The sequence below is a fragment of the Arabidopsis thaliana genome, chromosome 5, assembly GCF_000001735.4.
Source record: "Arabidopsis thaliana chromosome 5, partial sequence".
Classification (NCBI taxonomy): domain Eukaryota; kingdom Viridiplantae; phylum Streptophyta; class Magnoliopsida; order Brassicales; family Brassicaceae; genus Arabidopsis; species Arabidopsis thaliana.
In genome coordinates this window covers 22,414,760-22,438,951 of record NC_003076.8, presented here as the reverse complement: position 1 = coordinate 22,438,951, position 24,192 = coordinate 22,414,760, and the positions used below count along the sequence as shown (strand labels likewise).

The 24,192-nt window shown below is 37.3% G+C and overlaps 8 protein-coding genes across 13 annotated transcripts; 6 read left to right on the top strand and 2 right to left on the bottom strand.

The window, feature by feature from the left end:
• Positions 1-67: 67 nt before the first annotated feature.
• On the top strand, positions 68-1,481 carry AT5G55330 (MBOAT (membrane bound O-acyl transferase) family protein). The gene has a single exon (NM_124915.2). The coding sequence runs from the start codon at positions 87-89 to the stop codon at positions 1,125-1,127; it is 1,041 nt and encodes a 346-aa protein (NP_200344.1). The 5' UTR covers positions 68-86; the 3' UTR covers positions 1,128-1,481.
• Positions 1,482-2,008: 527 nt separating this feature from the next.
• Positions 2,009-3,345, top strand: AT5G55320 (MBOAT (membrane bound O-acyl transferase) family protein). Its single transcript, NM_124914.2, has one exon. It carries the CDS (start codon positions 2,253-2,255, stop codon positions 3,270-3,272), a length of 1,020 nt encoding a protein of 339 aa, NP_200343.1. The 5' UTR covers positions 2,009-2,252; the 3' UTR covers positions 3,273-3,345.
• A 472-nt stretch (positions 3,346-3,817) lies between these two features.
• Positions 3,818-8,847, top strand: TOP1BETA (DNA topoisomerase 1 beta). Its single transcript, NM_124913.4, has 16 exons — positions 3,818-3,945; positions 4,331-5,576; positions 5,726-5,920; positions 6,011-6,091; positions 6,172-6,231; positions 6,388-6,482; positions 6,570-6,726; positions 6,815-6,940; positions 7,120-7,200; positions 7,347-7,437; positions 7,525-7,658; positions 7,736-7,804; positions 7,874-7,963; positions 8,049-8,152; positions 8,234-8,402; positions 8,477-8,847. The coding sequence occupies exons 2-16, from the start codon at positions 4,362-4,364 to the stop codon at positions 8,561-8,563; spliced, it is 2,754 nt and encodes a 917-aa protein (NP_200342.1). The 5' UTR covers positions 3,818-3,945; positions 4,331-4,361; the 3' UTR covers positions 8,564-8,847.
• A 590-nt stretch (positions 8,848-9,437) lies between these two features.
• Positions 9,438-14,450, top strand: TOP1ALPHA (DNA topoisomerase I alpha). 3 transcript variants are annotated; one of them, NM_001203614.1, is made up of 17 exons: positions 9,450-9,561; positions 9,868-11,127; positions 11,283-11,477; positions 11,600-11,680; positions 11,752-11,811; positions 11,941-12,035; positions 12,123-12,279; positions 12,361-12,486; positions 12,612-12,692; positions 12,794-12,884; positions 12,973-13,106; positions 13,246-13,314; positions 13,404-13,493; positions 13,600-13,703; positions 13,787-13,955; positions 14,038-14,093; positions 14,179-14,375. In NM_001203614.1, the coding sequence occupies exons 2-17, from the start codon at positions 9,907-9,909 to the stop codon at positions 14,249-14,251; spliced, it is 2,802 nt and encodes a 933-aa protein (NP_001190543.1). In that variant the 5' UTR covers positions 9,450-9,561; positions 9,868-9,906; the 3' UTR covers positions 14,252-14,375. The 3 variants fall into 3 exon arrangements, with proteins under 3 accessions (NP_200341.1, NP_001190543.1, NP_001190544.1); NM_124912.5 differs by having other exon boundaries at positions 9,438-9,561; positions 14,038-14,450; NM_001203615.1 differs by lacking the exons at positions 11,283-11,477; positions 11,600-11,680; positions 11,752-11,811; ... (1 more) ...; positions 12,123-12,279; positions 12,361-12,486 and having other exon boundaries at positions 9,457-9,561; positions 9,868-10,785; positions 14,038-14,375.
• A 121-nt stretch (positions 14,451-14,571) lies between these two features.
• On the top strand, positions 14,572-16,279 carry AT5G55290 (ATPase, V0 complex, subunit E). 3 transcript variants are annotated; one of them, NM_001345122.1, is made up of 4 exons: positions 14,572-14,746; positions 14,853-14,963; positions 15,448-15,495; positions 15,849-16,279. In NM_001345122.1, the coding sequence occupies exons 2-4, from the start codon at positions 14,866-14,868 to the stop codon at positions 15,913-15,915; spliced, it is 213 nt and encodes a 70-aa protein (NP_001332693.1). In that variant the 5' UTR covers positions 14,572-14,746; positions 14,853-14,865; the 3' UTR covers positions 15,916-16,279. The 3 variants fall into 3 exon arrangements, with proteins under 3 accessions (NP_001332693.1, NP_001154781.1, NP_568823.1); NM_001161309.2 differs by having other exon boundaries at positions 14,838-14,963; NM_124911.5 differs by having other exon boundaries at positions 14,572-14,963.
• A 23-nt stretch (positions 16,280-16,302) lies between these two features.
• FTSZ1-1 (homolog of bacterial cytokinesis Z-ring protein FTSZ 1-1) lies at positions 16,303-18,352 on the top strand. Its single transcript, NM_124910.6, has 6 exons — positions 16,303-16,718; positions 16,821-16,920; positions 17,014-17,243; positions 17,333-17,500; positions 17,607-17,840; positions 17,937-18,352. Exons 1-6 carry the CDS (start codon positions 16,425-16,427, stop codon positions 18,210-18,212), a joined length of 1,302 nt encoding a protein of 433 aa, NP_200339.1. The 5' UTR covers positions 16,303-16,424; the 3' UTR covers positions 18,213-18,352.
• Positions 18,353-18,433: 81 nt separating this feature from the next.
• AT5G55270 (hypothetical protein (DUF295)) lies at positions 18,434-19,805 on the bottom strand. Its single transcript, NM_124909.3, has one exon. It carries the CDS (start codon positions 19,732-19,734, stop codon positions 18,649-18,651), a length of 1,086 nt encoding a protein of 361 aa, NP_200338.1. The 5' UTR covers positions 19,735-19,805; the 3' UTR covers positions 18,434-18,648.
• Positions 19,806-19,961: 156 nt separating this feature from the next.
• Positions 19,962-22,374, bottom strand: PPX2 (protein phosphatase X 2). Of its 2 annotated transcripts, NM_124908.4 has the most exons (8): positions 22,004-22,372; positions 21,497-21,649; positions 21,311-21,373; positions 21,150-21,235; positions 20,981-21,056; positions 20,629-20,897; positions 20,458-20,536; positions 19,962-20,381 (listed from the first exon to the last, which is right to left on the bottom strand). In NM_124908.4, the coding sequence occupies exons 1-8, from the start codon at positions 22,142-22,144 to the stop codon at positions 20,331-20,333; spliced, it is 918 nt and encodes a 305-aa protein (NP_200337.1). In that variant the 5' UTR covers positions 22,145-22,372; the 3' UTR covers positions 19,962-20,330. The 2 variants fall into 2 exon arrangements, with proteins under 2 accessions (NP_200337.1, NP_001330655.1); NM_001345121.1 differs by having other exon boundaries at positions 19,994-20,381; positions 21,311-21,649; positions 22,004-22,374.
• Positions 22,375-24,192: the final 1,818 nt, after the last annotated feature.

The following is a 24,192-nucleotide window of genomic DNA, read 5'->3' as shown; positions in this document are numbered from 1 at the left end:
CTTTATTAATTGCTCCCACGCTTATATACTACAACTGTAAACATTTTTCCTATGTTTCTTGGTTTATTATCACTTAACCAGTAACCATGGAGGAAGAACTCAAGTTATTCATCCAAGTATGGGTTTCTGCAATCATTTCAGTAACTTATTGTTACTACTTAACACCCAAAATCAAAACCAGTCTTCTTCGATTACTATCTGTTCTTCCTGTTTGTGTTTTGTTTCTTATTATTCCTATCTTTTTCTCCACTGTTCATTCCTCTTTCACTATTGCATTTTTCCTCTCAGGTCTTGCAGTTCCAAAACTCATCCTCTTTGCATTAGAAAAAGGTCCTCTTTTTCCACTTCCTCCTAATCTCCCTCATTTCGTCTGCTTTGCTTGCTTCCCCATCAAGCTTCAAAAAAAACCTAACCCTGAAAATACTAACCATTTCCCCAAATGGGTTTTTGCCCTGAAAGTTTTCATCTTTGGTGCCTTGTTACTACAAGCGTATCATTACAAACAATTTCTATCTACGAATTTTCTATTGGGTCTCTATGCTCTGCATATATACTTGGAGCTTGAGATTTCCTTAACCTTGATAAAATTTCTCGTCAGTATCACTCTTGGGTGTGACCTCGAGCCACAATTCAACGAACCATACTTAGCCACCTCTCTACATGACTTCTGGGGTCACCGATGGAACCTCATGGTCTCGAAGATTCTCTGGCTCGCAGTGTACAACCCCATACGGCAATGGCGAGCCAAGAGCTCCGAGTGGGATCGGTTCTTCGCGATTTTCGCCACGTTCCTCGTCTCTGGTGTGGCTCACGAGATTCTCTACTTCTATTTGACACGTGAGAAGCCTACATGGGAGGTGACTTGGTTCTTTGTGTTACATGGGTTTTGCATGGCGGCTGAAGTGGCACTGAAGAGGAAGACGAAGTTGGTGCAGCGGTGGCCGGTGAATCCGGCAGTGTCGAGACTGCTTACGGTGGGGTTTGTGTTTGTGACTGGTGTTTGGCTATTTTCCCCCCAGCCTATTAGGCACGGCTTGATGGAGAGGTTCATCAATGAAGACTTGTTTCTAATTGATTTCTTTAATCGTAAGTTATATATCCTCTTAGGGTTGTTTACGAGTCTTTAATAAATGGGAAAATTGGAAACAAAGGATAAATATTTAAAGAAAGAGATGGTAAGATTCTAAGAGAAATTGAAGCGAGGGAAATAAAGAAAGATAAATTGAAAAAAAAAGAGTTTTGTTTTGGAGTTATTTGAGAGGAGTGAACAGCTTAATTTTTGTGAAGAATAGAGGAAGACAATATCGAAGAAGTGATGAACGACGACTCCAAGTAAAAGAATATTGATTTGCTCCAAGTAAAAATAAATTGGTTTGGACTTTTTGTTTTGTATTTTGTAAGCATAAAAAAGCTGGAGATATAGTGGGATTTAAATTATATTAAACGCATATGTCACCAATCTTGATCATAAAATGTATAGATGGAAATTTTTTTAAATATTTATCTTTTATTTCCAATTTCCCCTTAATAAAATTTACATGTTTATTTATCAAAGTTGTTTTGTTTTCGCTAAACTATCTTACAAATAAATTAATAGGTGTTGAAGACAAAACTTCATTTTTCATCTATCCTAAAAATAAAGAAACCTGAAAAATATGGCAAATTTACTAAAAATATTCCGGTAGAGTAGTAGTCTTTTTGAATAATAGTATTTTTCGAAAATTGGTACATCTAAGATTCAAAAGGGGTATTTCATGAAAATTCCTCATATATTTGTCTATACTAAAAATATAACTTTATAATAATTTGATGAAATAAATCGGTGATTAATATTTTTGGACAGTTAGGTATACTGGTCTAGTGTTAAACTTGACTTGAAGTTGAACCATGTGAATTCTCCCATACGGAGAACTACCACCTTACACCGATAGTCTCAACTAAACATGAACCATAAACTCTTTGACAATTTCTCACTTTCTTTTTATTTTTCTTCTTTACTTTGAATATTAATTAGTTGGCTGTTGGCACGCTTTTGGTTACTCATCTAATTCACACTATATCAAATCACATTACAGAGAGGCGTTTGAAGAGTTCTGATTTTTATTTTTTTTTATTTTTGTGTAAACAGAGAAAGGAGTCAAGGACTGATTCTAATACTGATATAACGGAAGTAGTGGGTAAGTTGTAGTTGTAGCAAAAACCAATGTTACTTGCTTAAACTCAGCAACCCATTAACAAAAAAAAACTGAGAGATGGAGGAAGAAATCAAGAGCTTGATCAATGTAGGGTTTTTAACAATTATCTCAGTATCTTACTGCTACTGCTTACCACCAAGAATCAAATCTGGTGTTCTTCGATTACTCTCTATTTTTCCGGTCTGTGTTTTGTTAGTTGTTCTTCCTCTGTTCTTCTCCTTTTCAATTTTCACTTCCACCACAGCGTTTTTCTTATCAGCTATTGCCAATTCAAGACTCATCCTCTTTTCCTTTGATCAAGGTCCTCTTTTTCCACTACCTTCAAATCTATTCAGATTTACCTGCTTTACTTGCTTCCCAATCCAGCGTCAACAAAACCCTAAATCTCAAGATCATTTGTCCACGTATGTTTTTCCCGTTAAAATTGCAATCTTTGTTGTGTTGTTATATGTGCATAACGACATACAAAACCTTCCTCGTACTTTTCTATTGTGTCTCCATCCACTGTATGTATATTTGTTACTTGAGATTCTCTTAACGCTCCTTAGAATTCTAATGACTATCATTCTTGGTTGTGACCTAGAGCCACATTTTCACGAACCATACTTAGCCACATCTCTTCAAGACTTTTGGGGTCGCAGGTGGAACCTCATAGTCTCGGCAAGTCTTCGGGCAATCGTCTACACTCCTGTGCGGCGTGTCTGCCAACGAGTAATGAGCTCTGATTATGCAATGTTGATTGGTGTTTTTGCGACGTTTGTAACCTCTGGTGTGGCTCATGAAGTGGTTTTCTTTTATATAACCCGTGCGATGCCTACAGGGGAAGTCGCTTTATTCTTTCTCTTACATGGAGTTTGCACGGTGGCGGAAGTGGCAGCGAAGAGGACGGCGTTTGTACGGAGGTGGCCGGTGAGACCAGTCGTATCTTGGATGTTCACGATAGCGTTTGTAAATGTGACCGCTGGTTGGCTGTTTTTTCCTCAGTTGATTCGGAACAACCTGGGGGAGAGATGCTCCAATGAAATCTCCTTGCTCATTGATTTCTTCAGAAGCAAGTTATTTTATTTTCCCCAGTGAATTACATTTCTAAATGGATTCCGTAGGGTTATTGTTAACAATCACATTATTTAATGATATACTTACAAAAAATGCAGCTATCACATTATATAAGAACTTAGAAGTTAACTTAAAAATTAAGTTGCTATGTATCTCATTCTGTAAGTTAATATTACAAAATCTCAAATTTGCATTACAAGACTAAACTTAACTATGACCTCACCACACGCAACACCCAAGTTATAACCTAGATCAGTGATTGAAAAACGCCAAAAATTCATAACAAAAAGAAAGTCTGAGACATGGAGGAAGAACAACTCAAGAGATTGATCAAAATATGGATTCTAGTTGTAATCTCAGTATCTTATTACTTACTTATCAACCAGAATTAAAGCTGGTATTATCAAAATAGTCCGGATTCTATTTTCCAAAAGTCCATGGATCTCCAAAAATGGGCCTTCATATTAACAAAGCCCAAGTAGAGGTTGCCGAAGAAAACAATCCCATTCCCTAAACGACGTCATATAAGCGATAAAGTCAAAAGGGGTCAAGACTCGCTGACCCATGGAGAGTCTTTCGTTAACTTAGCCTCTACAACACAAAAAACGGACAGAAATCAAAGGCAGGTAAGAAATCCGTGAGGCGTGTCCTGAGATTCATATCTGCTTCATCGCCGATTTCGTCGTGGCCTCAGGTAGTTGCATCAATTTGATAATTCTTCCAGATTTCGTTTGAATTTGAACTCAATTTCACAAATTCATTTTTGATTTCAAAATTAGGGTTTCTCTTTCCCATTTGGGAATTCGAGTTTTCAATTGTACAATTGAGAGCTTTGTTCGTATTCATTTCATTGACATATCAGATTTATGAATTTTGACTCAATCGATTTTTAATGTATATGTTATTGGGATTATAATTGAGTTGTTGAAGTTCCCTTCAGACCAATTGAAATGTCTTGATGCATATCTGTGTTTGGTTTGCAAATTTAATGTTAAAGTATGTATATTTATTAATTTTAGTTTTGTTGCAATTCTAGATAATTAAGTATCTTTCCTTTTTTGATTTTTGTTGATCAACAGTTTTGCTTGTGAATAACTTGCCTTGTTGGGTATGGCCACTGAGGCGTTTGTGAAACCCGTTGTACCAAATGGTCATGACGGGTACGAAGATGAAGATGAAGATGACATTCCTTTGGTTTTTAAGAGAAACAGTAATACAGCAGCTACAACAAATCGTCCTAGCCCTATTAATAATGCTATGAGAAACTCGGCTATTGGTTCCACCAAGTCCTCACCACCAATGAGGTCTCCTTTAACAAGCCCGAATAGGTCAGCTTCTTCATCCACTAGAAGTTCAATGATGAAACCAGCATTACCGTCATCTTCATCTGTTCAACGTTCGACTCTGAAGTCACCGTTGCGAGATGATAGATCTGTTGTTGCTAAGGAGAGGAACGGTTTTGGGAAAGCTCCTTCTGTGTCTAAAAGTGATGATGAGGATTCTGAGGATGATAAACCATTGAGTGCTAGGCTTAAATTGGATTCTAAAGAGGTTACCAAACAGCCAAGCTCTTCAGGACGTGGGAGTACGCAGCAAGCAGTACAAAAGAGCAACATGAGGCCTCAGGGATTGAGTGATTACACTAAAAAGAAAGTTTTGGATGAGAGAGCTCCCATGTCCTCAACGGTTCAGACAAAGACCAGTGTGGGTACATCAAGTAGCAAGCCTGTTCATATTGAACAGAAGAGACCTTTGGTTAACAATATTGATCGGAATGGTTTGAAACCTAAGACTGAAGGGCACAGTTCTCAGGCACCTGCTAAGAGACCTCTTGAAAAGGGGAGTTCTTCGAATCAATCTTCTGTTAAGAGGCCCAAGCTGTCAGAGCCAGCTAGACCAGTGAAAGTGGAGCAAGGTTCACATATTTCAGCTACGCAAGATGCCAAAGGAAAGAATCTGGATGCATCGAAGCCGTTGAGAGCTAACCAAGCAACTGTTAAAGAAGATAACTCAGATGGTGATGATCATGTTCCTATTGCCTCAAGGATGAAGTCAGATTCCTCAAATAATAAATCGTCTTCCGCAAAGCCAAGTTCTAGTAAAATGATAGCGTCTTCATCCAGAACAATAGCTCAAAAGCCCAACAAATGGGTGAAAGATTCTAAATATTCGAAATCTTCTAAATCATTACCTTCTGGAGATGGGCAAAAGAAATGGAAAACTCTACAGCACAATGGTGTTATTTTTCCACCTCCATATAAGCGTCATGGGGTTAAGATATTGTTCCAGGGAAAGCCTGTTGACTTAACTCCTGAACAAGAAGAGGTCCGTCATTTTTTCTGCGTCTCTGTCCCATGATTGTATATTCGCTTACTTTCTGCAGCCGTTACTTTCATCTCATTTCCCAGAGTGTTTTTGCATCCTTTCTCTAGTCATGAGTGGTGAGCTGATAATATCGTCATTTCTATCTGCAGGTTGCAACTATGTTTGCGGTGATGAGGGAAACAGAATATTATAAAAAACCAAAGTTCAGAGAGAATTTCTGGAATGATTGGCGGAAACTACTTGGAAAGAACCATATGATTAAAAGTTTAGATGATTGTGACTTCACTCCCATATATGAATGGTATATGCAGGAGAAGGAGACAAAGAAACAAATGACTGCAGAAGTAAATAACAGTTTCTATAAGATAAAGTCCATGAGTACGCTCTTCTCATGAAGCTGTTGCTGATAATGTTATAATGCTAACGATGTACAGGAGAAAAGGATTGTGAAAGAGGAGAAATTAAAGCAGGAGGAGAAATATATGTGGGCTGTTCTTGATGGTGTCAGGGAGAGGGTAATTTCTTTTTTTGTTGTTGATAGAAATCTATTTCCAGCTTCTTAAAATTTGCTAACCATATTTTGCAACAATTCCAGATTGGAAATTTCAGAGTTGAGCCCCCTGGGTTGTTTCGAGGCCGGGGAGAACATCCCAAGGTTTATTTTTGCTGCAGTTTCTTACATTATCCTTAAACTATATTATTCTGTGTATGCTGTAGTATCATATTTACAACATTTTTCTTCTTTGTTCCCCCATCTTCCATAGTTATTTCTCATTTTAGTAATTTTCTCTTCTGCGTCATTATGTTCAAGATGGGGAAACTGAAAAAGCGGATTCGTCCTTGTGATATTACAATCAACATTGGTAAAGAGGCGCCTATTCCAGAATGCCCTATCCCTGGTGAAAGGTCTTGTTTTTATATGCTTCCCTTTGAAAAAGACACATGTTTTGTTTTTTCCTATGACCTGATTCTAAGAGTGCTGTTCTTTTTCAGATGGAAAGAAGTTAAGCATGACAATACTGTTACCTGGCTTGCTTTTTGGAGTGATCCTATCAATCCAAAAGAGTTCAAGTATGTATTCTTGGCAGCTAGCAGTTCGTTGAAGGGACAAAGCGACAAAGAGAAGTATGAGAAAGCGAGGAAGCTACATGTAATGAGCTTTTGATGCCGTTTAAAGCTTTTCTGGAAACCATCCTGCTTTCCCATTTCTTACCTAGCAACATACCATCTGTTTGCAGAACCATATAGGGAGTATTAGAGCAGCATACACCAAAGATTTTAATAACAAGGATGTAACAAAGCGGCAAATAGCAGTGGCAACATATCTCATCGATAAGCTAGCCCTTAGGGCTGGAAATGAGAAGGTAAGTTAACAAAGATTCTTCTTTAATTAAAGAGATCCTTCGTTCTATTCATTTTCTCATTGGTTTTGGCTTATAAGAGATCATTACTCCATAAGACCCGCTTCTTACTCATAATAGAACATGTTTCTGGAATTTCAAGCAATTCTCTCACATTTTCCTTTCTTATTTTTATTGTATAGGATGACGATGAGGCAGATACTGTTGGTTGTTGTACATTGAAAGTAGGAAACGTGGAGTGTATTCCTCCAAATAAGTTAAAGGTATACACTTGATCTCAACCTAAACAAAATTGACTGCAGAATGTATCTGCGAGAGTACTAAAATGCCTGGCTTATTGATTTGTTGAAGAAGGTTATTTTTTATTGCATATTATAGTGACTTATGGTATTCGCTTTGGCATTTTCAGTTTGACTTCCTTGGTAAAGACTCTATTCAGTATGTAAACACAGTTGAGGTTGAGCCTCTGGTGTATAAGGCAATTGGGCAGTTCCAAGCAGGTTAGTTAATAATTATGTAGGCTATCTAATCTTATAATTGACCTTTGGAAACTGGATAAATGACTTTTGGTTTCGTCTTCTATCCAGGAAAATCGAAAACCGATGATCTCTTTGATGAGCTAGATACTTCAAAACTCAATACTCATCTTAAGGAGCTTATGGCTGGTCTCACAGCCAAAGTATTCCGTACGTATAATGCATCCATCACATTGGATTTAATGGTATGTTTTCTATTACTCAGTTGTCACAATCCTAATGATATAGGTTTCTTAAGCCGTTTTGGATGATGTTATGACAGTTGAGTAAAGAAACCAGAGACGGTGACGTTCCTGAAAAAGTGGTGGTTTATCAGCAAGCGAACAAGGAGGTAATGACAATTATTCTCTCTGCTATTTTACAGATAAGAGAATATGATCATCTTATTCTTTTTTGTTAGGTTGCTATCATTTGTAACCATCAACGTACTGTCTCGAAATCTCACGGAGCACAAGTGGAGAAGCTGGCTGTGAAAATAGAAGAACTAAGGGTATAACATAAGCAAATCCTAGTTAAATATGATCAAGATACAATTTCAACTTTCTCACTCCCATAATCTTTGTACTTCTCTGCAGGAGCAAATAAAAGAGCTGAATATTGATCTCGACAGGGCTAAGAAAGGAAGAACACCGTTAATGGGATCTGATGGAAAGAGAAAGAGGAACTTAACACCTGAAGCGTAATATCTAAACCTCTCTTCATATACATTATTTATCGCATAAGCATCTCCTTTAAAACAACTCCCTCTTTGGAAAAACAGATTGGAGAAGAAGATAATGCAAACGCAAGGTAAGATCGAGAAGATGGAAAGAGATATGCAAACAAAAGAAGATATGAAAACTGTCGCATTGGGCACATCTAAGATCAACTACATGGATCCTAGGATCACTGTTGCGTGGTGCAAACGACATGATGTCCCCATTGAGAAGGTAATATGTAAAGAGCTTCAACAAAGTAACAGAATTGCAAACACTTGAAATTTACTTGTGTTTTGCTATTGCAGATATTTAACAAGTCTCTTCTGGCTAAGTTCGCTTGGGCAATGGATGTTGATCCTGAGTTCAGATTCTGTTCAAGTACCGATGAATAAATACATGTTCGTTGAGGCCAGTTTCACCTAACTACCATTCACCATACATTTACAGAGATATAGAGAGAAAGAGTTAAAAAGAGAAGAAGAATGATAGCAAGACCCTGTAAAAGAGGTTTCTTCTCTCTTATTAGTAAACCAAAGACTAATCTATGGATGTTTTATAGAAAAACAGTTACAATTTTTTACTCCAATAAATAAATAATTCAGGTTAATAATATTAAGAATTATACATAAAATGGTAGTACCTTTCTTTAATCTATATACTATGGATGATTAATAAGTTTATGCATTAAGTAATGAAAATTTTTAAGTTTTTTTTGTGACAAAATTCATTTTAACCTTTTTTAGTACTTGAAATAACTTTAATAATTTACAAATTAACTTTCAAATGGTTAAAAGTTTTGATGACACATTGTTTCGTATATCTAAATAGTATCTAAATGCTAAATTATCCGTTGATACGTAATTTTATCCCATAAGAATGTGGATATCCAAATGCTAAATTATCTATCGACACGTAAATTTTTCTGATAAAAAATCTTAAGAGCATCCAAACGTTAAATTATTTGATGATACATAATTTTATCGGATAAAAAATTGGATTTCTTTTTATTTCTGATTTTATCCCCTATTTTATTTACTTAAATATGCTTCACAATTTAGTAAATTAACCGATGAGTCAATGTTTAATCAATTTTTTCATCTTAAACCCAAAAATTAAGGGGATTTTGGCAATTAAAAAGTTTACGGTAATAAGAGTGAAAAAAATTGTCTATGGCGGTAAGATTAAACGATTTGGCGCGACTCAATACGACGTCGTAACGAAAACAAAACCCTCAAGGGGTGAACTCTCTAATCTAAAGAGAGTCTCCTTATGCCTTAGTCTCCTCGTCCTTAAAACGATAGAAACCATCGAAGCAGAAGAGAAGAGAGAACAGAGAGACGGAGGAGAGAGATAGGCTTCGCTAGACAATTTCTTCAATCTCTGGAAGAAGGTAGCTTCTTCAATCCAACGTCAAATCTCTGAAATTTGATTGTATTAAGCTTAATTTGCATCATTACCCAGTTATAGCACAAATTAGGGTTTCACATACGTAATTGGGGATTTGATATTTCAACTACACTGGATTCTTCAAATGTTGGTTCTTTGCTTTAAGATTCTCTATTTATGAATCTCAGTACTTCATTCTCTGTAGTGTAATCATTTTGTTGCTTGTAGTTGTAAACTTGTAATGGTGTTTGTTTGCCTTTCCTTGGGAAACTCTGACATTTCTTTGTGGTTTGTTTTGTGTCTTGGTCAGAAGTTGGTCTGAGCCTTCATCAACGTTGTTCTTTCGGGAATGGGCACTGAAACAGTTTCAAAACCTGTGATGGATAATGGGTCTGGAGACAGTGATGATGACAAGCCTTTAGCGTTCAAGAGGAATAATACAGTGGCTTCTAATTCGAATCAATCTAAATCCAATTCCCAGAGAAGCAAGGCAGTTCCTACCACCAAGGTATCACCTATGAGATCACCTGTGACTAGCCCAAATGGAACCACTCCTTCGAATAAAACTTCTATAGTGAAATCCTCTATGCCATCATCTTCTTCTAAGGCTTCACCAGCAAAGTCACCATTGCGGAATGATATGCCCTCTACTGTTAAGGATAGGAGCCAGTTACAGAAAGATCAGTCTGAATGTAAAATTGAGCATGAGGATTCTGAGGATGATAGACCTTTAAGTTCCATACTATCTGGAAATAAAGGGCCAACCTCTTCGCGGCAGGTTTCTTCACCGCAGCCAGAGAAAAAGAATAATGGTGATCGACCTCTTGATAGAGCAAGCAGAATTATAAAAGACGAGTCAGATGATGAAACTCCAATCTCGTCAATGTTTCGGAAGAAGATTGATAGTGGGATGTCAGGGGGCAACCAGCTCTCCAATGATGAAAAGAAACCTTTGGTTCAAAAGTTGCATCAGAATGGTTCCACAGTTAAGAATGAAGTGCCGAATGGTAAGGTATTAGGTAAGAGACCTCTGGAGAAGAATAGTTCTGCAGATCAATCTTCCTTGAAGAAGGCCAAAATATCAGCTTCACCTACTTCAGTGAAAATGAAACAAGATTCTGTCAAGAAAGAGATAGATGATAAGGGAAGGGTTTTGGTTTCACCAAAAATGAAAGCTAAACAGTTATCTACCAGAGAAGATGGAACTGATGATGATGATGATGATGATGTTCCGATATCCAAGAGATTCAAATCAGATTCCTCCAACAGTAACACATCATCTGCAAAGCCAAAAGCAGTAAAACTAAATTCTACTTCATCAGCTGCAAAGCCAAAAGCGAGAAATGTCGTTTCTCCTAGGTCCAGAGCAATGACCAAAAACACTAAGAAAGTAACGAAGGACTCAAAATATTCCACGTCTTCAAAATCATCACCTTCCTCTGGAGATGGGCAAAAGAAATGGACTACTTTGGTGCACAACGGTGTAATATTTCCACCGCCATACAAGCCTCATGGCATTAAGATTTTGTACAAGGGGAAACCTGTTGACCTAACTATTGAACAAGAAGAGGTTGTCCTCTCCATCCACGTCCTCAATCTTACTGATAAATGTTATATACCCGTTTCTTAATTGATTTTTCGTCCATCTCAATATCTAGAGTGCTTTCGTATGACATTCCAAGAAAGCATTATTATCCATGCTGATGCTATGTTGATGATATACAGGTTGCGACTATGTTTGCAGTGATGAGAGAGACAGATTATTATACTAAACCTCAATTTCGGGAGAATTTCTGGAATGACTGGCGAAGACTGCTTGGCAAGAAACATGTGATACAGAAGTTGGATGATTGTGACTTTACTCCCATATATGAGTGGCATTTGGAAGAGAAAGAGAAGAAGAAACAAATGAGCACAGAGGTAATTAAAAAAGAGAATTTTAAGTGTAATGGCTGACTATATTGGTGTCCCAGACCTATTTTTCTTTTTGTTAAAATTTTTCAAGGTGAGACTTATATCATAGTTTAATTGATGTGGTACAGGAGAAAAAAGCTTTGAAAGAGGAGAAAATGAAGCAAGAGGAGAAATATATGTGGGCTGTTGTTGATGGTGTCAAAGAGAAGGTAAATCTTCCCATAACGTTGTCATTTTCCCCAAAAGGGAGTTCCTCACTCAACTTCTGTTTATCTTTCAGATTGGTAATTTCAGAGTGGAACCGCCTGGCCTTTTCAGAGGCCGTGGAGAACATCCCAAGGTTAGTCATGTCTCCCAGAGACTAATTTTTGTAAACAACATACCTTGACGTTGCGGGTTTGGGTGGATTCAGTTGAGGCATGGTCTATTCTGTAATCTCTTTTAAAACCATCTACTGTCCGTCTTTCAGATGGGAAAACTAAAGAAGCGTATCCATCCATGCGAGATCACCTTAAATATCGGGAAAGGTGCTCCTATTCCAGAATGTCCAATTGCTGGTGAAAGGTCTTGTTTTTCCGTGATTTTCCTCTTAAATTTAAAAGCATCATATAATGATCTTTACTAAGCCATGGGAGCTGTGTGACTTTTCAGATGGAAAGAAGTAAAGCATGATAACACAGTCACCTGGCTAGCTTTCTGGGCTGATCCTATTAACCCAAAAGAATTCAAGTATGTATTTTTGGGAGCTGGCAGTTCTCTGAAAGGGCTGAGCGACAAAGAGAAGTACGAGAAAGCTAGGAATCTTACGGTAAGCAGCTTTCATTTTTATGAATCATGCTTACTCTTTCATTGTTTCTCGTTTTTAGCAATCGATTTGTTTTGACTGCAGGATCATATAGATAATATAAGAACAACATACACCAAGAATTTTACTGCCAAGGATGTTAAAATGAGGCAAATTGCTGTGGCGACATATCTCATTGATAAATTGGCGCTTAGGGCTGGAAATGAGAAGGTAGTTTTTGAACTAGTATATTGCAAGTTTAATGTAAAAGCAAATGATTTCTAACAGATAAATGGCTCGCAAACAACAAAATTTCTGAAGAAATCTCATATTTTCATTTTTTTTTGATTTGGTAGGATGATGATGAGGCCGACACTGTTGGTTGTTGTACTTTAAAAGTTGGAAATGTGGAGTGTATTCCTCCAAATAAAATAAAGGTATTAATTTCATCCTTAAAGTTTTACACTTGTCAAAGTGGATAACATGTGTTTAATCCTGGGCAGAAGACTTATAATCTCACACATTTCCCTCTTTCTAGTTTGATTTTCTTGGTAAGGATTCAATCCAGTATGTGAACACAGTCGAGGTTGAGCCTCTTGTTTACAAGGCCATTGGACAGTTCCAGGCGGGTGAGATATGGACTTGACATTGTATATCACAAATTATTTTACTGTTGTGACTGATTCAAATAACTTGCTTTTTTTTTTCCCCATCCAGGAAAATCCAAAACAGATGATCTTTTTGATGAGTTAGACACAAGTAAACTGAATGCTCATTTGAAGGAACTTGTGCCTGGTCTCACAGCTAAAGTATTCCGTACATATAATGCTTCCATCACTTTGGATGAAATGGTATGTTCAAAATCTTAGATCTTCTGGTTTCACATTAGATTTATGCTGCTATACAATTTAGTCATAGAAACCCAATTACAAGTATATATATTTCTTTACATTTTTTCACAACTTTGTTCCGTTTTGATGTGTGTAACAGCTGAGTCAAGAAACCAAAGATGGCGATGTTACTCAAAAAATAGTAGTTTATCAGAAAGCAAATAAGGAGGTAAAAGATTTGTTCATCCTCCTGGTGATTTCTTGTTTGGTACATAACCATGTGGCAGATTCATGAAATACTGGTTCACACTCTTTCAGGTTGCCATAATCTGCAATCATCAGCGTACTGTATCAAAGACACATGGTGCGCAAATTGAAAAATTGACTGCGAGAATAGAAGAACTCAAGGTACAAATCCTGTATAAACTCTTGAAAACTTTTTTGAAGTTCTCTGCTTTTCATCTGGATTCATTTAAAATGCCCTTCCGTTTGTTTGTTTTTTCTAAATCTGTAGGAGGTTCTTAAAGAGCTCAAAACTAATCTTGACCGGGCTAAAAAGGGAAAACCACCATTGGAAGGTTCTGATGGAAAGAAGATTAGAAGCTTAGAACCAAACGCGTAAAATAACTTTCCCTCTTACTTCTCAAAAGACTTCTCTAGATATCTATCTCGTTTTGAAGATCTACGTCCTTTGAATGCAGGTGGGAGAAGAAGATTGCTCAACAGAGTGCTAAGATCGAGAAAATGGAACGAGACATGCATACAAAAGAGGACTTGAAAACAGTGGCACTGGGCACGTCTAAGATCAACTACCTGGATCCTAGAATCACAGTTGCATGGTGCAAACGTCATGAAGTACCAATCGAAAAGGTAAAACTCTCAGGATGGGTCCCTTCTGAAGAAAAGAAACAAGTTTTTTCTTACCAACTCAGAAAATTGTTTCTTGTTATAGATATTCACCAAGTCTCTTTTGGAGAAGTTTGCGTGGGCAATGGATGTAGAACCCGAGTACAGATTCTCGCGCCGTTAGGTATAGAGAAGCTCTTCTCGGATGGAGCAAGTATTGGAGGGCAAAAGAGCTGAATGAGATAAGAGCAAAGAGAAAACCGGCCTTTCTTCTATTCATCTTCCTCCCTTGTTTAGAATTTTATTACCTTAGTGAGTAAAAAACATGAACATGTCAAGCTGTTTCATTAGTGTCTTTTTTAACATTACTATGACTCAAATGTTATGTTATTTGTAACATTACTATGATTAAAGAAATAGAAAATCCGAAGAAGAACAAAAACACTGTTCCCTCTGTTTGTCGTAAGATGTTTTAGCAAAAAAAATGTTTGCAAATGTGAAGTATTTCTCGTTTATCATTGATTAGAAGGATAATTTGAACATTTTACAATTTTATTATAAAATCATCGCATAGTGTATGTATATTCAATAGATATGAAATATAGAAAGCTTGTTTTGAACTTTAAAACGTGATTATTAAGACAAATCTGAATTAGGGTGTTTGGACTTTCATATTTGAAGAAAAGTTCGGTTTTTGCCTATTATGCCCTCACGAAAATCTCAAAAACTCACACGGATCCAAAATTCAGATTCACCGGATTCGCACGAAGAACATCATCGTCCTCCTCCAAAGAGGAGCTTTCATTTCCAAATCTGTGAGATCTCAGACACTTTCTCCTCTCCCGTATTGTTCGATCGCGTTGAGGTTATTGTACCCTAAATCACGTGTAATACTTATCGTCGCAGATAATTCTCTCACAGATCAGGATCAAACATGGGTTTCCTTATAACAACCCTAATCTTCGTCGTCGTTGGGATAATTGCTTCTCTATGCGTTAGAATCTGCTGCAACAGAGGCCCCTCCACGAATCTGTATGTTTCCTTGCTTTGCAAATTTGATATTTCTGAATCCTTTTAGTAAATTGACAATGTTAGTGAGGGTAATTTGGCTACCTATGATTCAATGGAGTTATGAATCTCTTTAGTTCCACAAGATCGAAAAGCTGCATATCAATAGTTACTCTCTTGGTCTTCTTGGAATTGAGAATTGAACAAGGAAATATAAAAGGCTCAACATTTAGAGGAAACTCCAAATTCTTTGCATTGGTTGCTTGTCGTATTAATATCTTCAACGAGCTTTCGTGATGTAGACATAGTACTGTTGTCACGGTTTCGTTTCTTGTGCTCTGAGAATTTATGGATATGTTATACTTTGAAGTTTGTTGTATCATTCATCAAGCTTCAAGCTCTGTTTATTTAACCTGTCTTCCTTGTTTTCTTCTTGACGGTTTATTACTTTGACTCTCATTCTGTAAGCATGGAGTAAAATATCTCATCTTTGTTTTTCTGATAACAGGCTACATCTTACCTTGGTCATTACTGCGACGGTCTGCTGTTGGATGATGTAAGTTTTTGTTTTGATCATATACTATATCCGTTGCTTTTCTAGCCATTAACTTACATTTTCAGCCTATTTGTTCCTTCTTTGCATTTTCCTCATCTTCAATATTGCTTTTTGTCAAAAAGACCCGTTATTGTTTCCTCTCCGTAATCACTGTTCTCCATAAACATTTAAAATGCAAATCCTACACCAACAAAGTAGTCAACTGCTTCTAGTCATAGTTGAGATTGCTGAAAGTTTCATTATTGAACTCATGATCATTGTCTAGGTTCTTTGTGCATCTGTATATCGAGTTTGATACTATGTTGCTTTGGTCGTATGTTCTTACCTTTTTTTTAATCTCTTGACTATGGTAGGTGGGCAATTGTATATATTGCACAGATGAATCCTCTGATTGTCCCCATTCTAAGCGAAACAGAGTAGATTCCTCTACTCAGACAAGAACAACCTCAAACTAGAAAAAGCATGCGCAAAGTCAGTCGAGTAAAATCCAATCCTTGTGTATCTTCAATCTTTAAACAGTTTTCTTGTTTGTAACTCTTATCTTGAGTGTGTCAACAAATCTAAAAACCTTTTGGCCTCTTTACTATTTTCAAATTTTCTTGAAATCACTTCTCATTCATTCTTCAAAAAACAAAGCTGGATCTCTCCCTTTTGAGATTACTCCAAACACTCCAACAATGTATTGTTAATTTAATAAAAGCTTTTCAAAGTCATAATTTTGATTCTGAACGGTTCTGCATCAATGTGAAACGTCGTCGTTTGTGTGACCCAGAGGTTTAGAGGGTCCACTCGATCTCTTCACCTTTCCTTTGTGAGGAAAAAAACTCTGAACTGTTGATATTTTCTTCGTCGACACTAAAACCCTAAAAAACCCTAAAAAACCCATCTCTTTGTCTCTCTTTCTTCTCTGAAAGCAGAGGAAGTAAACAATGGCGATAATTCCGTTAGCACAGCTTAATGAGCTAACGATTTCTTCATCTTCTTCTTCGTTTCTTACCAAATCGATATCTTCTCATTCGTTGCATAGTAGCTGCATTTGCGCAAGTTCTAGAATCAGTCAATTCCGTGGCGGCTTCTCTAAACGAAGAAGCGATTCAACAAGGTCTAAGTCGATGCGATTGAGGTGTTCCTTCTCTCCGATGGAATCTGCGAGAATTAAGGTGATTGGTGTCGGTGGTGGTGGTAACAATGCCGTTAACCGGATGATTTCAAGCGGTTTACAGGTCACATTTCTCAATCTCTTTCTCTCTACGAAGAAGAAAACCTGGAACTTTTCTCATTTTGGGTTTTGATTGATTAATGGTTTGAATTCTCCTGTGTTCCAGAGTGTTGATTTCTATGCGATAAACACGGATTCGCAAGCTCTGTTACAGTCTTCTGCTGAGAACCCACTTCAAATTGGAGAACTTTTAACTCGTGGGCTTGGTTAGTAGAGTTATACTATTATTTGGTATAGATGTTGTGTGAGTTTTGGCACTTAAAGTAACAAACTTGCGTCTCTGTTACTTGTTTTAATAGGCACTGGTGGAAACCCGCTTCTTGGAGAACAAGCTGCAGAAGAATCAAAAGATGCAATTGCTAATGCTCTTAAAGGATCAGACCTTGTTTTCATAACTGCTGGTATGGGTGGTGGAACAGGGTCTGGTGCTGCACCTGTGGTAGCTCAGATTTCGAAGGATGCTGGTTATTTGACTGTTGGTGTTGTTACCTATCCGTTTAGCTTTGAAGGACGTAAAAGATCTTTGCAGGTAATGTGTGTTGACACCGTTTCTTGTTGAATGGGTTTAAGTTTAAAGTCTTGTTATGGATCTATGCCTGATTTGGTTATTTCCTCTAGGCACTGGAAGCTATTGAAAAGCTCCAAAAGAATGTTGATACCCTTATCGTGATTCCAAATGATCGTCTGCTAGATATTGCTGATGAACAGACGCCACTTCAGGACGCGTTTCTTCTTGCAGATGATGTTTTACGCCAAGGAGTACAAGGAATCTCAGATATTATTACTGTGAGTCTATGTATTGTATAAAGCACATAACAAGTTGGTTGATGAATGCTTATTGATTGATCCCCAAAGATTCTGAGGAAACAGTATATATTTTGTTCTTTTTCAGATACCTGGACTAGTCAATGTAGATTTTGCAGATGTGAAGGCAGTCATGAAAGATTCTGGAACTGCAATGCTCGGGGTAGGTGTTTCTTCCAGCAAAAACCGGGCAGAAGAAGCAGCTGAACAAGCAACTTTGGCTCCATTGATCGGATCATCCATACAATCAGCTACTGGTGTCGTCTACAACATCACTGGTGGAAAAGACATAACTTTGCAGGAAGTGAACCGAGTATCACAGGTACGGTATTTTTGTCTTGGTTTACTCGGCTTTGTTTCAATTGGGTATACACTGTATTATAATGCAGTCTTCTCATGTTTTGGGGGGGTTTTGCAGGTCGTGACAAGTTTGGCAGACCCATCGGCCAACATCATATTTGGAGCTGTTGTGGATGATCGCTACACCGGAGAGATTCATGTAACGATAATCGCCACAGGCTTCTCTCAGTCATTCCAGAAGACACTTCTGACTGATCCAAGAGCAGCTAAACTCCTTGACAAAATGGGATCATCAGGTCAACAAGAGAACAAAGGAATGTCTCTGCCTCACCAGAAGCAGTCTCCATCAACTATCTCTACCAAATCGTCTTCTCCCCGTAGACTTTTCTTCTAGTTTTCTTTTTTTCCTTTTCGGTTTCAAGCATCAAAAATGTAACGATCTTCAGGCTCAAATATCAATTACATTTGATTTTCCTCCAAAATGTCTCTAAATCAGAAACTAACATTTCGATCATTATGCTAACCTAAGGCAAATCCAAAAAGTCATTTGGTAAACCAGTTTTTAGACATTTTAGCTGAAACATGACTTACATTTTAGCTGAAACATGACTTACAGTCACAGGCACAATTAGAATGTCTAAATGATTTCACCATAATGATTGGTTCTAACTGGATGTAGTTTAGACATAATTAGACTGATGAGACATGATTGCAAAGTTTCTCCAGTAACAGATGCATATCAATCTCACAGAGAATGCATAAAAATAGATTCGATGTTTCAAGATTTAAAAGAAAAGGAAAGATTCCAGACTCAAACTTAATCCAAGCTACTAGTCTATAATTTGAGGTGGAATATGGTAACCTGGCCCGATTCTAGTATTACGAGCAGAGATGGAAGAATCAGCCAGATTGACATATCCCTTTTCACCGACATCCGCGAGGTTGACGTGGTTAGGGAACATCATACCAGGAAAGGAGCTAACAGGTACACAAAATGGTTCAGACTTTGAGAGGAAAATGCAGAGATCTCCAATATCTTGAGTGTAAACAGCGTTTCCTTTGTCGTCTAGCTTGAATACCATTAAAGCTTTTGTTTTCAGTTTCGACATACCTCTCCAGACGGCCTTCCTATACCACTTAACCAAAAATGTTTCACCGGTGGTTCTTGACTCCACCAAGTGTTCGCTTTTGTAGCACGAATCCATCAGCTCTTGTTTGGTCTTTGTCAGCTTGGGAAGGTTTTTGAACCGCAATCTTTGAAACGGTTTTTGATTGTGTGTGTGGAGATCCCATGATCCAATGATATGGCCTCCAGATCCGAGTATGCGAAACATCTCATCTTTCTTCGAAAACATGACACGAGAGGAGTAGAAGCAAGGGTTTGCGATTCTGATGTTGATCCACTTGGAGTTACTTTGAGCAGGTCTGCAAAAGCTGAGTTGAGGTCCCAAGAACTTGACAGCCACAACACATTCCTCATCCTCAGGAGAAGATGAGGACAATGACACATTGGTAACGATTTGAGTTTGGCAATGAGGCAGAGTTACGAGGGGAGACAGGGGAATGCGTTTTGGTTCTGTATACGATGCAACCGGGTTTAGATCATCTTGGAGACGCAATATACCGTCTTCCTTCAAAGTAGCTACCCAGCCATGGGATGACCCAATCGTTGCCATTGGAATATCCACCAAATCCATAGCCACCTTCTTTTCCAAACCAGTGTATTCAGATTCATTATGATAGTAAATGAAGAGTTTGCCGAGACCCCTTCCACAAGGATCAGCGTCAATGACAGTACAAGGAGGGGTTTGCAATTTGGAAGTTGAGAAGCCATTAGAGAGAGGAGGAGAGGATCTTACCAACCCAGGTTTGCTCTGAAAGCAGAGCTTCAAGGGCTGGTTGAGAAGCAGAGACATGAGTAATGTTCTTAAGCGAAAAGCAAGAGATTAAAGAAAAAACCCTAAATGAAGAAATGATGATATTCTCCATCTAAAACCGTGAATTAATACAGAGAGGAAAGGACTTGCCCAACAAGTTTCCCACCTCTAAATCAATTATGGTCATACACAATCTTAATTGGAATCTACATTAAATATGGTCAAACTTTCCCTTAACCTCTTAATTGGGTGCGCACCAAGTTTTCTCCAAATTGGCAAGACTCAAATTCCAAAACGATGACCTTGCAATTTTGTTTACTCCGACTAAAAGCATGATCCTTTTCTTGTGTATCAATCAATCAGTAGGGTTTTAAAAAATTCCATGGAGGCTCTTCTTTCACAATTTTTCTTTTTGTAAAAGTAGCATTACAAACAAAAGAGAAGGAAAAAAAAAAAAAAAAGCTTTTTTTAAGACACAAAGATTCTACTCAAACGGACCCTTGAGTAGAGATCTCTTTGGCAACACATGGATTGTAGATTCTTTTGCATTTTTACAACCTATACACCGATGATTTTGGGTAGCTTTCTTGCTCTGCAATGAGAAGAAGGAACCAGTTTCTGTATTCACTTGCGTCTCACAGGAAATAATCAGGTGCAGGTTTCTTGGCTAGAGCTCCTCTCGATTCCTGCATCCATAGTCATGTTATGTCTCACAAATCAAACCAGAATTTGGACATGAAGTTAGATAGGTCAGGATCTTACTTGTGGGGCTGCATCGAAGACACGAAACTCTTTGTTTAGATTCTCATCGAGCTCTAGAATTGCAGCTACATTACCGCATCTGGACCACATTCAAACACAAGTAACATGAACGCTCAAGGCAAAGGAATCAAGATCATGTGTAAGGTTGTGAGTATCTATCTAATTAATTACCTATAACAGTAATTTGGGGCAGACCAAACAGTGACTATCTGGCTATTGAACATCCATTTGTAACCTTCCATCACTAGCTGATGAGCTCGACATATGTAATCAATGTTGTTTGAGTGGTTAAAAGACGTAACAACACTGCCGCCGAAAAGGAATCCGGCACCACGGGGACTCAATCCCCAACCATCGACAATATCTTCTGGATCAGACCATAAAAGATCACACATAGCACCATCATGTGGTACTTCTTGCTTTCGATCAATAGCCCTGATCTGCCACAAGATATGTATGAAGTGATTAGTCAGTTATATCCTTATAGCTAGAAACCTTATGATTGTATTATCACTGTCTCAACCTGGTCTAGAGTCATAATAGCTGGAGAGAGACCTCCATGAACACAAAATATCTTGTTCTCGACAAGAGCTGAAAGACTTAGACAAATAAAAGATAGGAAGTTTCCATTACATTAACCGAAATAATATCTACTCGGAACTCCAAAACAAAAGCAGAAAAAGGGTGTATACCTCAAGTAGTCAAAGATATCTGTGCAGTATCTCCAAACATTTACAGAGCCATATTTACGCAGACACTCATCATAAAATCCATATACCTACTAAAACCAGACTCTTAAGTAGTCTGAAATTATAAACACGCACCAAAGTTTTCTAAAAAAGACTCCACTCACCTGCGTAATCTGCCGGCTCTCGTGGTTCCCTCTAATGAGAGTTATACGGTCTGGATATCTAACCTGAGAATGTAGAAAGTAACCAAAATTGAGGGATCCTAGAACCCATTTGCAGAGAAGACCATCCAATTCATTCATTTCTTTGCACAAACCGAAGTAAACCACCGTTGGGCTATTTATAATTACCTTGAGAGCTAGAAGAAGTAGAAATGTCTCAACCGAATAAAAACCTCGGTCAACAAAATCTCCAAGAAACAAATAATTGGTCTTAGGGCAATCACCCCCAACTTTGAAAAGCTCTTTCATGTCATAGAACTGTCCATGAATGTCGCCACATATCTAAATCCATAAAACAAAACAAAATCTAAGGATAATCAACTAGCAAGACATTCTCCATGAAATCTTCAGACTTGTAAACATAGGAACCAAAAATCATACACAAATTCAAAAACCAATATCAAACAATGCATCCACAAAACCCTAATTTAAACCATATCATTTCTAAATTCGGAATCCAATCTAACTACAACAGTTCAGAGTCACAATTATGCACAAAATTCAACAACCCCAAATTCAATTTTCGTCAGATTCCTCAACTCACAAGCTTTGACTTTCATGGGTTCTCTCCAAAACTCAATCTTCAAAGATAGGCAGAGATAAAATCTGAAACTTGAATCGAGGAAAAGAACTTACAGTGACAGGAGCATCGACTCTTTGAACATTGCTCTCTTCAACTAGAATCTCCATAGCTTTAAGACAAAGAGCCTTCACTTCTGATTCCTTCAAAGCCTCGCAGCGTTTAAGCTGCTCTATTTGCTTGTCTAGGTCTGACATTTTCCTCTGTTCCTTTCTCTTCACAGACAATGAGACAACTAATGGAAACAACAAAAAAAACCTAATTTGATAATCAGACGCAAAATTTACGAAGACCTTTAGAAAATCTGCATTAAAAAGAAGAAGCAAAAAGTCGTGTTCTTCTTCTTCTTCCCCAGGAGAGGCTTTGCTCCTCTCCGAAGGGGTGTTTTCTCCCCCAAACTCTCTGTCTTTCTTTTTTTTCTCTCTCTCTCTCTTTCTCAGTCTCTCTCTGTTTTTATATTTTGTTTTGAATTCGGTCCTTATATTTTTGATTAAATTCAAACTTTGCCGCGAATATTTTTAAGACCACATTGTTAGCCCCAATCCCTTTATTTGGGCCAGACTACGTCCGTTAGATTCGACTATTGGGCCATCAATAACATATTAACTAGGCTTGAAATTTACTTAACGGCAGATTCAAAGCTAGTGCGACTCGAAAAGAACGAATCAATTAATGGCTGAAATGAGTTGACAATACCTTAATTGAAATGTAATCATATCTGAAATGAAGTAGTTCGCTTAATTTACTTATTTTGATTATCATCGTCGGGTTATTATTGTAGTGCATGACTGATGTAGCAATGAACATATTTTCTGATAGGAGTTTTGCGCACATCCACCACGGATAAAGCACCAAGGCCAAAGTCCAAGAGTCCAAAGTAGCCTAATTTGGCTATGTAAGTTAAACTGAGGTATTGTGTGACAAATACAATGTCAGTTTTGTTGAGAAATTTAGTTTATGTGACGTTGTTGTTATATACACTACTTACATGCATAAAATAAAAGCTAATATAAAGAAACTATGATCGAAAACTATTAAAAAAAAAAAAAGAGATTTAAGTAGAAAGAAAAGTAGTTCAACTGATCAAGAATGACATTTATAAACAGTGGTAGTAAACTTGATTATCTATGTTGTAAATATTGGAGAAAGAAAGTAAATTATAGGTCAAAGTCAAAGGAAATAAAGCAAAAGAGTAAAGGGAATGTTGAGGATCGAAGAAAAGACCCTTTACTTTTTGACCTAATCAAAAAGACTTCCTATTTGTTTTATTTTTAGATTGCATTGGAAAACAACAGTTTTCTTGAAGTTTGATGAGCATTTAATTTTCAGTTAAGAGTAAAACAAAATCGTAATGCGCAAGAAGATGAGCCATACATAATTGGTGGTCGATGTCTTCGGGTAAGAAACATGGTTTTGTGTGTGTGTGTGTGTGAGTGTGAGTGTGTGTGTGTGTTAAACTGCGAGTTACTAAAATAATCAACGTTTGCAACCTTCAAAAACTATCAATTGAACCATCTCGCTTTAACCGGACACTAACAGTAGATGATGCGATCCAAAACTTAAACATTATTAAGACTAGAGAACAAATAAGTATAACTCCTCAGCCCTTGATGATGTTAGTAGGAAGCCGCATGCCTTCATGGGAGACCAAAAAAAATACTAGTATTATTACTATATTTAGTGCAAAGACATTAATTGAATACTGAATACTCGATAGGTGCGTAATCTAATATTTTCTCCCCTAACTAACCGTTAATCGTTTTGTTGTCTAATAATGAGCAAGAGTTCATTACAAATAAGTTATCCAATAATCACAAGCTCACATAGACTATTATATAGGTTGATGCTCGTTTAGCATTTGATACATTATTATTTTCATTACTAATCAATAATCTTGAGGTCAAATAATGTTCTAGGAGACGGTTTTAAAATTTGTGGATTATATTGTTTGAATTTGGTTACTTCATTGCTACAAAAAATATATTGTAGTTCTTGATCACTTTCTCTACTTTTTGTTTTCTTTTTCAACTATTGAAGTATATATACTATATATGACTATATTGATATGATTTTATATGCTACTAAATATTTAAATGATTCATTTCTTGAATTTTGACATATATCATACATGTCGTTCTTGGGTTAGTCTAATTTGAAAGTTAGACATCATACATATCCAGTTAAATTAAAGACAAATAACTAAAGAGCACATATTGGGGCCTAGTGTTACGTGAAACAGCGAGGA